This window comes from Podarcis melisellensis (genome assembly GCF_964234715.1).
Source record: "Podarcis melisellensis genome assembly, chromosome: 12".
Taxonomy (NCBI): domain Eukaryota; kingdom Metazoa; phylum Chordata; class Lepidosauria; order Squamata; family Lacertidae; genus Podarcis; species Podarcis melisellensis.
The window spans coordinates 50,473,172-50,487,913 of record NC_138544.1 but is presented as its reverse complement, the minus strand read 5'-3'; the positions used below and the strand labels follow the sequence as shown (position 1 = coordinate 50,487,913).

Sequence of the window (14,742 nt, the reverse complement as noted above, 5' to 3'; positions counted from 1 at the left end):
TTTTCCACTTTAATGGAACCAATCTGGGCATGAGGATCATGTGGGCCTTCATCCCAAACGCCCCACTCCTCCTAGCAAAAGCAAAGAAGGGCTTTCTAAAAGCACGGTGCCAGTGTAAAATCTAGAGCAAGTAGACCAATCCTGTATGTGTTCCCTCTCACCTGTATTGCATGTCTGTAAATTCTGGGCTCTCTCTCAGAAGCTAGGGCATGCTGCAGATTTCATACATTATTTCGTGTTATTTAGCATGCATCTTGCTGGTATCCCATAATAGGTAAGCTCTTCCAGGAATTTCTCTCTAGCAAAAATGAATGGAGGATATGCACAGTCCTCGTTCATTTGAATGGATGCAAGCATTTAAACATATAAGTGGACTTCTGACAAAGGACCCCCTTTCACAACATGTAAAATAATTTGTCCATCACTAGCTATGCAATGGGGGCTTTTAAAAATACAATCAAAAGGCAGTCAAAACAGCAACCAAAAGAAAACACAATAAACTCTTTTCCTCGCCATCAACAAATCCATCTTCTTATCCCTCACTATCCTTGCCAAAAAAAATTGGATTGCCAAATTTTGGGTTGTAAACTCCTTGAGGCAGTTGCTGGTCTTTTGTTCTTCAGTTATTCTCTAATGCCATGAACAGAGAAATAATAAGAATTAATGTTCATATTTTCTGCTTGAGCTCCAGTTCCTTTACATGACCAATAAGAGTTAAAAAATAAATAAATCCCTGGCTGAATTCTTGCATGCAAAAATGTCTCATGCATGTAATCCACTTTTATTGCTCATTAGAGGTGTTAAACATGAATTAAACTGAGTTTGTTGTATCCTTAGGCTAGACTTCACTCTATAACCTTCTGCATGTTGCACTCTGCTCAGAAAACCGGCAACGTGCAAAAGAACCTTTCTGGAAATCACTGCTAGGAAGCCAAACGCTGGCCAATCCTGAATGGCAGCCGTTGTTATCGCCAGACAATGCGGTCAAATGAGTTGGGGCACTGAAGTCCCACAAGTTCAGTGGAACAAAGGGATCCACTGCTACTTTCCATAGCTTTTTTCACCCTATAAGTCTGCAATCCTAATGCCATTCATCCAGGAGTAAGGCCCACTGAACTCAGTGTAAATTCATTCTGAGCAGACATGGTTAGAACTGCCCGACGAAAGCTTTTTGGTTGGAATGGCAAGGGAGATTTGCCTGCCACTGTGCTCTGCCCCAGATCTCCCTCTGCTGAACCAGTCAGACCAGGCCCTTTATAAGATAATGGCATTAGCTGGCCAGTTAAGTACCACCCTTTACATGTTCAAAAAGGCTGCTCCGTTGCCACGGAGACTAATGAGAGTAGCCCTCCTTTCCACTACCCACACCTAGTCGGAAGCAACATGGCTTTGTAAAGATGGAGAACAATAGGCTAAGTGGGGCTGTGTGCAAGAGGGAGAGAGTTTTGACTGGTGCTGGAATCTGGATACACCATGGCTTGTCTTGCTCTGCGATGGACCCAAAGCTATGGCTTGGGGATCTCTCTGGAAAGCAAGATCTATTGGGGTGTTAACACTGTGAGCCCTTCTATCCTATGCTCAGATACAGTGGTACCTCGGGTTACAGATGCTTCAGGTTACAAACACTTCAGGTTACAGACTCCGCTAACCTAGAAATAGTACCTCGGGTTAAGAACTTTGCTTCAGGATGAGAACAGAAATTGTGCCGCGGAGGAAGCAGGAGACCCCCATTAGCTAAAGTGGTGCTTCAGGTTAAGAACAGTTTCAGGTTAAGAACGGACCTCTGAAACGAATTAAGTTGTTAACCCGAGGTACCGCTGTGTGTGTAAATAAAACTTCATATTCTAGACACCACAGTCTCTACTGAGCATCCCTGGAGTCTCTTGGCACCGAGACTGGGGTGCACATTCTTTCTGCCTGCACTGTGTGAAGAGTGGGGTTACTGCAACACTCAATGACCATTGTCATGTTGTTCTTTTTTAAAACCTGCTCATTCTGCCAAGAGATGGTTTATGCACTTGTCTCTGTGTGTATTCTGAAGAGTTATACTGTATTCTGCATTTCTTTTCTTCCTTTTTAAAATACAGAACAAACTCAAGGCCACGAACAATTTGAATAGGTTTTTATATATATATATAAAAATGTAAATTTCCACCTGTGTACCACTTTCCTTTTTGTCTGTTTTCAACCCAACAGCAGGTGTCAGACATGATAGCTGGTGTCAAGCTTAAGGAACACAATGAGAACTCGGAGCAAAGAATGGCAAGAGGGAAGCTGGCAACCAGGGCAACATCTCAGCATTGATTGTCTTTGAGAACTGCAAGTCCCTCTGGGCAAAACGAAAAAGAAAAAGCCATCGATTTAATCTGTATGCAATTACAGAGTGGCCTCCTTGCAGAGCTCTTCACCTCATCCAAGGAGGAACAACATTAGTTACGACACAGGTAGCCATAAGTCTTCAGCAGTGAACACAACAAAAGGTGACAGAAAAGGGTTTTGACAGGTTGTTGCTCACATTTAAGCACAGCTCTTAAAAATGTGAAACTGGGGCCAGAATCAGCTGCACAGGCTGCATCAGCTGCAAAAGAGGCAGCTCTGCAAAGATTTTCATGTGGGCACATAGAAGGCAGAATAATTTTCTGCTGCTCCAGAGGATCAGACTAGATCTAATTTGGGTGATCAGATGCAAAGGAGGATCAGGGCTCCTGCACCTTTAATAAATGTTCAGAAGGCAGAATTCCAGCAAGTGCTGTTTGCCATGCAAGCAAGACCAGGGGTGGGGGGTTTCCCTGAGAAAACATCGAATCTGGCAACACATCTCTGTTGTTTAGTCGTTTAGTCGTGTCCGACTCTTCGTGACCCCATGGACCAGAGCACACCAGGCACTCCTGTTTTCCACTGCCTCCCGCAGTTTAGTCAAACCATGCAGGTAGCTTTGAGAAGACTGTCCAACCATCTCATCCTCTGTTGTCCCCTTCTCCTTGTGCCCTCAATCTTTCCCAACATCAGGGTCTTTTCCAGGGAGTCTTCTCTTCTCATGAGGTGGCCAAAGTACTGTAGCCCTAGCTTCAGGATCTGTCCTTCCAGTGAGCACTCAGGGCTGATTTCCTTAAGGATGGATAGGTTTGATCTTCTTGCAGTCCATGGGACTCTCAAGAGTCTCCTCCAGCACCATAATTCAAAAGCATCAATTCTTTGGCGATCAGCCTTCTTTATGGTCCAGCTCTCACTTCCATACATCACTACTGGGAAAACCATAGCTTTAACTATACGGACCTTTGTCGGCAAGGTGATGTCTCTGCTTTTTAAGATGCTGTCTAGGTTTGTCGTTGCTTTTCTCCCAAGAAGCAGGTGTCTTTTAATTTCGTGACTGCTGTCACCATCTGCAGTGATCATGGAGCCCAAGAAAGTAAAATCTCTCACTGCCTCCATTTCTTCCTCTTCTATTTGCCAGGAGGTGATGGGCCCAGTGGCCATGATCTTCGTTTTTTTGATGTCGAGCTTCAGACCATATTTTGTGCTCTCCTCTTTCACCCTCATTAAAAGGTTCTTTAATTCCTCCTCGCTTTCTGCCATCACGGTTGTGTGCATAACACAGGGTGGGAATAGCCCATTCATTTCAACTGAGCTTGCCCAGGAGACTGTTCACGTGGACTGCGCAAATCTCGTTTAACCTTGCTAGTGATAAAGATGCCACCAAGGCAGAACTTTGCACTGGGTCAATACAGCGTACTGAAGCTATTTATTTAAATAGCCTCCCCTATTCTGAAAGTTCTGGGGACAGCTAACAATGGACTAAAAGCATGTCTAAAATTGTATGTTACAAAATGCCACTAGAACAAAATGAATGCCAAAGCACCGGCTCTATAGAGCTTAACCTTGGTACCACAAAGCAGTAACCACTTTGAAAAGCACTGCAATGCTTCTGGGAAATGCTCATTCTTGGCCCTATCTGCTGATGGCAGAGATAGAACCTGAGACCTTCTGCATGCAAAGCAGAGGCTCCACTGCTGGGATACAGCCCTTCGCACTGCAGACGAGGGTCTCATGTGGTCTACAGATCATTCCCTCATTATAAGGGTTCCAGCCCGGCTTTCTCCCCGGAATGAATGCTTCTTTTCTGTCACTGTGTTCAAGCGCTAAAGGCCGCTCTAACTGCAGTCTGGTGCAGCACTGCCCAGACACACGACAGTGAGAACTGGACTCGAGTCAGGAAGAGAAAGTAGGATTTAGCGAAGAGGCATTAGGGATCCAACATTACTGAACAGGCTGCAAATTCAAACATGGCATTTTATTAGCAGCATGTTACCTCTCTGGAGGCCTGTGGATTTGACCGAAGGAACCGTTGTTCCAGAGTTAAGGGCCAGACTAACAGGGTAGCAGGAGCAAGATGTCGAACATCAAAACAACAGCGTAGCAATCTTGCAATCTGAATATGTGCACAATACAACACCATCCCAACTACATTTTGTCTACAATATATTTATCCTTCCAGATGGGAAGGAGGTAGATAAACCTAGCATTTTCAAAATGCCATTAAAATGCACTCATTTGAGACACACACAGCCCCCAAGCTCCAAAAGGTCTGAAAAAGAACCCTCACTGTAGGCCGCAGTGTGCTCCACAAATATTTTACCAAGCTATGACATCTTGAAACACCACTGTGCCCCAGAATGAACTGCTCAATTGTTATTTGCATTTAACAAGTAGCAGTGCATCTTTTCAAGGTTGGGTGGAAATCATGGTCTAGATCAGGAGTGAAGAACCTGCCCCTCCCCAACTCTTAAAGAACTCAAAAGTGAAATTGCTGGTATTCTAACATAAATGTGTAACTTGTCCCTAAAATCAGCCCCCACATCCAAGGACTAGAAAGTGGCCAATGTAACACCTCTTTTTTTTTTAAGGAATACAGAGGGAATCCAGAAAATTATGTCTCTTGCGGGAAAACTGGTGGAAAGCATTATTAAACCCAGGAGTACCTAGTATATAGGAGTACAAATTTTGCTGAAGCATGATCAGCAAGGCTTCTGCAAGGTTAAGTACTATCTCACTTTCAGAGTTCTTTGAGAGTGTCAGAAAGCATCTAGCTAGAGGTGATCCAGTCAAACTGGTTAGGAAACTGGAAGCCAAGAGTAGGAATAAAAGTACAGTTCTTCCAATGCAGGGATGTAGAAAGTGGAGAGCTTCCTAGGGTTGGTTTGGGGATTTGTGCTTTTCAACATATTCACAATGATTTAGGGTTGGGGTGATGTAATGGTTCTAGGGGTTGCTCGTGCGTAAGCCGGTGGAAACACCTGGCTGGGTTGCCTGAGTGAACCTTTTCTGTCCGGACAGCCACTCACCTGTGGCTGTCTCAATCACTGGCAGTATCCGTCAGTGGGCATTTCTTAAACTTCTTCCAGCAAAGAAGCTCTTTGAAGCCTAGTCTCCTCCTACTCTCTCTGCGTGAAAGCCTTCTGCGCAAGGAGGGCGTAGGCAGCGGAGGATCCCTACTCTCCCCGCTGGTCCCCGACAAGGAGTCATGGGACCGCCTCGCTGCTTCCCCCCTCTGCCCCCCTTCCCCTACACTGATTCTCTTCCCCAGAAGATGGGCTGCCTCTCCCAATCCCGGGACACTCTCTGGAATCCCTCTGGATTTTGCTCTCTCCCTCTGGCACTGAAGGCAGTTCCCTGACAGGTGAGTAATAATGTTACCACAGTTGCTGATGATACCACAAAAGGGATTGTGTGGAGCTCCGAAAGGATTGCTCCAAACTCAGTAAATGTACAGTAAAATGATAAATGAAACTCAATGTAAAAAGGTAAAGGGACCCCTGACCATTCGGTCCAGTCGTGACCGACTCTGGGGTTGCGATGCTCATCTCGCTTTATTGGCCGAGGGAGCCGGCGTACAGCTTCCAGGTTATGTGGCCAGCATGACTAAGCCGCTTCTGGCGAACCAGAGCAGTGCACGGAAATGCTGTTTACCTTCCCGCTGGAGTGGTACCTATTTATCTACTTGCACTTTGACGTACTTTCGAACTGCTAGGTTGGCAGGAGCTGGGACTGAGCAACGGGAGCTCACCCTGTCGTGGGGATTTGAACCGCCGACCTTGTGATCGGCAAGTCCTAGGCTCTGTGGTTTAACCCACAGCGCCACCCGCGTCCTCAATGTACATGAGGCAAAAAAAATTCCTAATTTCACAGACATACAAATGGATGTCACCACCAGGGAATTAAGGTACTAGCTTTTTACCCGGTTCAGGCTCCCCTGCCACCCTATTATGGAAATATGTTTTCTTAACTGCCTGCATAAACCTGGCAGCATAGAAAAGTGTTTGGCATGAGAATATGAGCATGAGAATATGCCCAGAGATGCTCTCTCTCTCCTGAAGGCAGAGGGAAACATGGTTGTGTGAGGAGAGAAATTGCAGAAAGATTTGAGTTTGGTAGCCACACAGAATCTCCTGTCCTGGATGAGGGATCTGTGTACTTATGGAAACTAAAAAGGGGAAAGGGAAAGGACGATGATTCTCAATAGTAAGGAAATTCATTTAGAGAACAGCTGGGTGGTAGTTTTACAAAGAAGACCCTATCAAATCTTGCACTGGAAGCCACTATGATTACCATTGCTATCAGTTGTGAGTTTTGAAGCGCTGCCAAATCAACAGCCCTAAAGAGTGATAAAGCAGAATCATTATCTATGGCTTGATGCCTCTCAAATGTCAAGAGCCCCCTGACAACTAATCTAGCAGCCCCGATTGCTTACACTTCAGGGTGTTGTTCAAATGTTGGTTCCATGAAACGAGATAAGAAGTCACTGTTGCGTTGCTTCCAGAGAATAAGAACGCAAAAGAGACCGAGATGGTATCCACTGTTGAAGCAGCTTCTGTTGACACAGCAAGAGTTTGCAGGCTTTTTTGAATTACAGAGACATTTTTCTCTCATGGACAGTGGAAAGTAATGAAGTTTCCAACTGTCAGGGCTCCGGACTGGAAGCACAGTCACGGCAGAGGGCCGAACACCAAGACATCAGCCTTGGGAAGGCAAAGCAAGAGAGGCACTATGTGGATGGATGGACAGGCAGGCGAGAAGCCTGGAAGCAGCTGGTTTAATCTGTCAGCAGTTTGGAAGACTGGTTACTCAGGCTTGAGGAGCCAGGCCAATGTCTAAAGACTGAGACTCCTCATGTCACCTGGCAATCCCTGCCTTTGCAAACTGCAGTACCTCCTTCTGGCCACCTACACTGGTGGCGCACAAGTGCAATGTTCACCAATAATAATAATAATAATAATAATAATAATAATAATAATAATTTATTATTTATACCCCGCCCATCTGGCTGAGTTTCCCCAGCCACTCTGGGCAGCTCCCAATCAAGTGTTAAAAACAGTACAGCATTAAATATTAAAAACTTCCCTGAACAGGGCTGCCTTCAGATGTCTTCTGAATGTCAGGTAGTTGTTTATCTCTTTGACATCTGATGGGAGGGCGTTCCACAGGGCGGGCGCCACTACCGAGAAGGCCCTCTGTCTGGTTCCCTGTAGCCTCACTTCTCGCAATGAGGGAACTGCCAGAAGGCCCTTGGAGCTGGACCTCAGTGTCCGGGCTGAACGATGGGGGTGGAGACACTCCTTCAGGTATACAGGGCCGAGGCCGTTTAGGGCTTTAAAGGTCAGCACCAACGCTTTGAATCGTGCTCGGAAACGTACTGGGAGCCAATGGAGATCTCTCAGAACCGGTGTTATGTGGTCCCGGCGGCCTCTCCCAGTCACCAGTCTAGCTGCCGCATTCTGGATTACCAACAGCTCCCTCTTCTGGTATACTGCCAGAGTGGCGCAGAGTGCAAGGCGTAGATATGTCTGCCAGAGTCCTCCGCTCAGGCTCCCAGAGCCAGAAACAAGATGGTGGTGGTGATGCCAACCTTCAAATCCTAGTTACCTTTAGAGTTTGGTTAAAGACCAAATTTAAAAGGCATATGTGTTAGGTCCTGAGCCATTCTCAGGCTTCACATATTTCTGGTCCAAAGGCCAAGCTTCTGTATCCTTGGGTCCATTGCCACTACTGCACTGTCACGCGGTATGAAGCCACAGGGCTGATCTCACCATGCGCAGCTTTCACGTGGGCTTTGCCCGCATTGTGCAATCATCCATTTTGGTGTCTGGTAGACAACGAAGGCTCTTCTTGGAAATCTCAGCTTTCTTTTCTTTCTTTCTCCCCAAAAACAACAACAATAAAGCAATTCTCTGGGCCTTATAGCTTCCGAGATAAGCCTGGAAATATGTGGGCAGCATCTCACGGAAACTGAGAGGTGGGCTGAGCAAAATCGCAGTCCAGAGGTGGGTCTCCTGTGACGTGGATGTAATAGCTCCACGACTCTTTGTCGGGACAAATAGAATAAATTATGCAAAACAAGCAAAAGACGACATATTTGCATAAGATATTCAGGATGCAAAATTTTCTCTGCATAGATACTGGGTTGCCTTGGTGAGGTTTTTGGTTTTTTTAAAAAAGTGAGCTCCCACAATGGATTGAGCTGCGAGAACTTTTGAAAAACTCAAGCACAGAGACAGGGCCACAGGCCATATCTAGATACCAGTTGCCTAATTGCAAAACTGAGACACTCATTTTGCAAAACGGGAGGTGGGGGGCAATTAGTTTATGTGGGGAGAATGGGAAGTTGGGGGGAATGAACTACAAATTGTTCTCTTTACCACCACAGAGTGTATAAATAATAAAGGGCTGTGTTTGCTTTTTTTCTTTCTTTGTCTTTCTTATTTCTTTTTCTTTTATTCTTTCTTTGCTTCCCACCCCTTAAGTCAACAACCCTTAACAGGATACAGGGCGTTCCGAGAGGATTTTCCTTGAAATTTGATTAAAACACATACAGAAGAACACAGGAACTGAAAAAACACCATAAGTTCTACATCATGCCAGGAAACCTGCACTAAATTTTTGTCACATAGTCCAATAGGAGTCTTTGTAACAGAAGGGAGGGCTGAGTCAGATAAAATTAATCTAATTGTTAAGATAAAACTGCCATGAGGTGGGATCGCCTGCCCTCTCCTGGAGAGAGAGAACAAAATCAGGGGTTTTTTTAGATGAGCTTGTGAGAAACTGTGTGCAGTGTTTTTTGGATTCTATTCCTATAGCAATGAGTAATAATATTTAGATTTTAAAAATGCACATGTCTGCTTGTCTGTCACCCTGCAATGTATATACTATGTTTTTGTATATTCTGTAAACTGCCCATAGTGGCTGGGGAAACCAAACCAGATGGGCGAGGTATAAACAATAAAAATTATTATTATTATTACCTGCAACAAAACTCCTAAATATTTTTGTTTTTACTTCTTCAAACTTCAGGACTCCCCCCCCAAAAAAATCTGTTAATGGCTCCCTCTTCTGCATAGGGGGTGCAGCATTAGAAATGGCACTAATACTTGAACATCAGAAATAGAAGGAATGCTTCTTGAGCACTAGAAATTAATTATTTCTCCAGTGCTGCTGCTCACGGCTCAGGCCGTCTCGGTGTTGCAGAGTGCCTTCCATCAGCTCTGGCTGGTGGCCTAGCTGCCCCCTCTCAGGGCAGGGATAACCTAACTTCTGCCATCTAGGCTCTGCTAACCTCTAGGTTTGATTACTGCAACACGTTATACAGTGGTACCTCAGGTTAAGAACTTAATTTGTTCTGGAGGTCTGTTCTTAACCTGAAACTTCTTAACCTGAGGTACCACTTTAGCTAATGGGGCCTCCCGCCACCGCCGCGTGATTTCTGTTCTCATCCTGAAGCAAAGTTCTTAACCTGAGGTACTATTTCTGGGTTAGCGGAATCTGTAACCTGAAGTGTCTGTAACCTGAAGCGTCTGTAATCCGAGGTACCACTGTAAATAGCGCTGCCTCTGAAGATGGTTCGGAAACTTCAGCTAGTGTAGAATTCGGCAGCCCAGTTGCTCTCCAGGGCAACACCATTTGAGCATATTACCCCAATCCTGTCTCTCCCTGTATGAACCAACCCAGACCCTGCAATCATCATATGAGGCCCTTCTTTGTGTGCCTCCTCCATGAGAAATCCGGAGGGTGGCAACACAAGAAAAGGCCTTTTCCCCACTTGCTGAATGCTCTCCCTAGGGAGACTCACCTGGTGCCTTTGATACATAGCATTATGTGCCAGACAAAACCATTCCTCATCTCCCAGGCTTTTGGTAATTAAACAATCTATGGCCTTTTATACTGGAGGTGCGTGTTTATTGTTTTTGTTTGTTGCTATGCTATGTTTACTCCCTGTAAATAAAACTGTTATGTACTGAAGTTCTCACCCTGGGCCAGCAGGGGGATACTGTGGATAGTTTTCACTCAGGTCCACATATGCAAATAAGGGATTGAAAGTGACGTTCAGTGATTGGATAGTTACAGAAAATGGTTACTGTTGCGTTCTAGTGGAGCTCTATATAAGCAGGCTGGCTGAACCCTTCAGTTCAGTTCTGTTCTGGCCTGTGAATAAACAAGAGCTGTTTGAAGAATCACTGTGTCGTCTGATATGTTCACCCACAACTTAACAAAACCCTTAAGAATTGGGGTTATAATATACAGTCGCACCTTAGCTCCTGAACGCCTTGGTACTTGGAGCTTCCCGCAGCCAATCAGAAGCTGCACCTTGGTTTCTGAACGTTTTGGAAGTCAAACTGACTTCCGGAACGGATTCTGTTCGACTTCCAAGGTACGACTGCACATTGATATCTCAGTTCAGCTGCAAGAATCAAGCATACAGCTAGCACAGCAGCAGAAGGGGCTGCATCACTCTACGTGTCAGGGATCTGACATCGGAGCGAGAGGCGGAGGCAGGGCTCCAGAGCGATGCCGGAGAGGGGACCAGCAGGGGGGAAGGAATTCAGCGTAACACCAATAGAGAAGAGAGGGAGATGGAGGAATTGGTGACAGGGCTCCAAGACCCTTCACCCGAAACTAGTGGAGAGAGCGCTGGCACGCCCCTGCCTTCCCCTTACTTGCGCAGGCGCGTTCCGCGCAGGGAACATAGGAGGAGACTTGGCGTCAAACAGCTTTTATGCTGGAAGAGGTTCAAGCAACGCCCACTGACGGATTCTGCATGTGACTAACAGGTCACGGAGGGCGAGCTCTGACCCTAAGCATGGTTGAGCAAGCAATCTAACTAAACCGAAGGCAATTTACGCACAAGTAACCCCTCACAACCATTACACTACGGCTAGTTCACTTCAGAAAAGCAGAATGAGGAGGTGGGCATCTGCCAGACTGGCTCCACCACCACACTGACTTCACCACTACCATACCCCTCTCCATCCCAGTACACTGCAGTGATTCAGCCAGAGGTATATCAGGTGAGCAGCACAAATCCACCCCACCGCCTGCTGCTATAGCTACCATTTTTAAACTTGTGAAGCCTCTATGGATACAACTGACTGAGAATTCTCCCCTAAAACGAAGAAGAGCAACACAACATCAGAGCAGTTGCGTTCCTGTACCAGTCCCATTCATTTCCATCAGGCATGCTAAGGAGAACTTCATGGTGAATTGTGCCCTAAGTCCATTTCAGCAGATGCTGCCACTGAGAACAAAGAAAAGGCCTGAAGAAAGACCACTCCTTTCACTTTTTTTTTGCTATGCATTCACAAAGGAACCGCCAGTGACTGAACACAGATCTAAGGATAAAGCCACAGTAAGAACGAGAATTTAGGAAAATATCAAACACACCAGTTTCACTTTTTAACGCTTGATGTTATACTATGTGATAGCAAGGCGCAGGCAGGCGTAGAGTTTTACAAAAGCCAACATTTCATCTTAATTGCAAGAGACCTGGGCTTCATGCAAATCTATATGCACATTTTGGAGACGACAAACACCAAATTAGCAGATGTTTCCAGACTGGAGAGCAGGCTTGAAAACAAGCTCTCTTTCCAACAGAGCAACCTTGATTGTTTTCACAAAGGTATGATTTCAGGCAAACATGAAAGGTGAGACACAAGCATCACTTAACAGCAGGCGTTGCCACAACAGAAACTAGAGCACAGGAACTGAGCCTCTGTTTCCAGGACTCAAATACTAAATTATAAAGTGTGCTTTTCCCCAACGACAGTGTTATGTACTGAGTTGAATAGGATCCAAAATGCAGCAGTCTGATTGGTCCTAGAACAATAGGATCCAGAATGCAGCAGTCTGATTGGTCAGCAGGAGCCACCCAATCCAACTCTGGGTGGAAGTGAATCCGCAACCTGATTGGCCTACAGGAGAATCCCGGAATTAGCCAATCACATGGGGCCCATTGTGTAAATAATGTATATAAAGCAGACATTTCGGGGGAACTTCCATTCCTCACTACTCTGAGCTGAATAAAGAGCATGAAATCCACACTCGACTCTGAATATATTTCATACAGATATTAGAAGCAATAACAGCATGGATCGCTTTCCCCTAAAACTGTTTCCCCAGTGGTGCCTGCTGCAATGCCCTCTACTGCTTAAAAAATGGATTTCTCTGAAGGTGGAAAGATAAGATTTGAGGGAGGAGGCTTTTAGTCTAACCTTCTCCCCTAGCTTTCCATGTGCAGAGATGCGTAGCACTGGGGAGCATTCATTCATGCACTCCACTCGCACTCGCTACCGGCAGTCTAAACCAATATGGTCCCAGAAGACCCAGACGATGTTCTTTTTTTCCTGCACTTTTAAATCCGCTCAGAAACATAACAGTTGTTTGTTACTTGCCCATAGCCATACAAAGTCAGTAGAAGACCCAAGAATCAATCAGCTCAGGGCACACAGATACCCTCACCAGCATGGCAGCGCAAAAGTGACTCAGATCCCTTCCCTTCTGGCAAGCACACAGCAAGAGCCCCCTGCGGAGTGCTGGAGCCATGTAGCACCTCTGCTATGCCTTTGTCCAAGGGAAGGGAATCAGAGGCTGGCCTCGGGGGACAGGCCTGTGTTATCTACAGCGGTGGCAGCTCCCACGTTTGGTGGCAGCCTTAGAAATTGCCTCAGAACCAGGATCAAGAGGAAGGAGATGCAGAAGCCACTGTTGTTGCTCCTGCCCAACCTCAAGACTTGCAGATCTAGCAAGCCAACAGTGCTGATTGGCCCTTCAAGCGGTGGCGGCAGCCCAGATGGAACCAGCAGTCCAATCAGAACAAGCCAGCGATCCTGAGCAGCTCCACCAATCCCTACAGCCGCTGTACAGCTGGTGGCATCCTTGCCAGAATTAGTTGTTGCTGGTAGCAAGGCTGCGCCTACCGAAGTGGTGACTGCTGGAGCGTCTCTGGGGACAGAGTGGTTTGCCACTGCAGGCTCCGCCGGTGCAATCAGCTCTGGTGGCTTATAGGCTCGGCTCAACCTCAGCTTCCTGTTAGACGTCCATGGCTCCCCCTTGCCTCCTCGGAAGAATGCCAAAATCAAGGGAATGAATGCACACATTCCAGATGGCTCTGGAAGGCTTGAAGCAGCCAACATGTTTAGACCTCAAGCGCAAAGTGATTTCCTACTTCTGGTTCAGCTCCTGCAACAAACCACCCTTCCTTTCACTGGCAATGTGGGTGTGGTGTTTGCCTCCTAGGATGGGTCATAAGGAAAGGGTTAAAATAGGTGTGATGTGATTGGCCAGTGAGAATGCAAGGGGGGAATAAAAGTTAGAGTGGGAGGTTTTGAAAGTCAGTTGAGTTGAGCTGAGGTTTGGGAGTTGAAGGAAGAGGGAGGAACAGGAAATGGGTTGGTAGAGTTGTATTGTGAGAGAGTGAGAGGAATTGTTAGGTGGAGTCAGATAGATAGTTGGAATAATCAGTTTGGAGTTGTTAGGAACTAAGAATAAGAAACTAACAAGAGAAAAATCAACTGAAACCATAAGCTTGTTCCTGCATTTAAAAATAAAGTTGATTATTTGTTTATGTTAACAACTGACTGGACTCCGTGTGTCCCCGTGAGATAGGGGGTGGTGGCAGCGGAAAAACAATCGCAGTGGCGGCACAGGGTCAATAGACCGTCAAATGTCCGGGGGCCCTGTGTGTGATTGCCACACCGGGACTTAGCGCAATGCACAAAGAGCCAGAATGTAGCCAACAGTCACCCACAACTTCCAGGGACACCAATGTAATCACACAATATGGCGGGGAAGACTAAAAGGAAGAAGACCACCCAAACTGCACTTTCAACCGTCTGTAGATCCAAGCGATCCACTTTTTCCATTTCAGCACCCCTTTTCTCAGGCAGGATATTTCATTTCAGATCCAGTGTTTAGAAAAGGAAAAACTCTAAGGAAGCGTCCTCTAGCCCACACTCAAACTACTGACCCACAGGGACCCTTCAACATGGCGGTACTCCTCAGAGCTGGGCAGTTGTGCTCTTTTTGATCCAGATCAGCCTGGGGGGATGCAGGAATGTGCATCCAACTACTCAAACAGGACTTATCAGCTTAATGCAGCATTCTTTTAGCTCTCTTGTCATGCCATAGACACACTCACGGATTGTATATCCCAGCTTTTCAGCATGAATCCTTTTGGCCATGAACTGCCCTTCAATCAAGGCCCGTATCTCCAATTCCTTGGGAAACATTGAGACCTGTAAAGAAAGAGAAACAGATTAATATCCATGCGTTCAACGCAGTAAGAGAGGCTACTTTAAAACCATGCACACCAAACACCCGGTTTATGATACATCAAAGTTGCCTTCGCGTTCTGAGTCTGTAGTTAGAGCTACTTTGCCTTCCCACAGCATCAATTCAGCTCATAATCTTGTCCTAGCT

The 14,742-nt window shown here is 46.1% G+C and overlaps 1 protein-coding gene across 6 annotated transcripts in view; it reads right to left on the bottom strand.

The window, feature by feature from the left end:
* XYLB (xylulokinase) overlaps positions 1 to 14,742 on the bottom strand; it is a 112,439-nt gene that overhangs the window by 60,341 nt on the left and 37,356 nt on the right. For all 6 annotated transcript variants that reach the window (XM_081882470.1, XM_081882473.1, XM_081882471.1 and 3 more), the window contains one exon: positions 14,462 to 14,558. In XM_081882470.1, the coding sequence (XP_081738596.1) occupies positions 14,462 to 14,558 (97 nt within the window). The remainder of the gene's footprint in view (positions 1 to 14,461; positions 14,559 to 14,742) is intronic.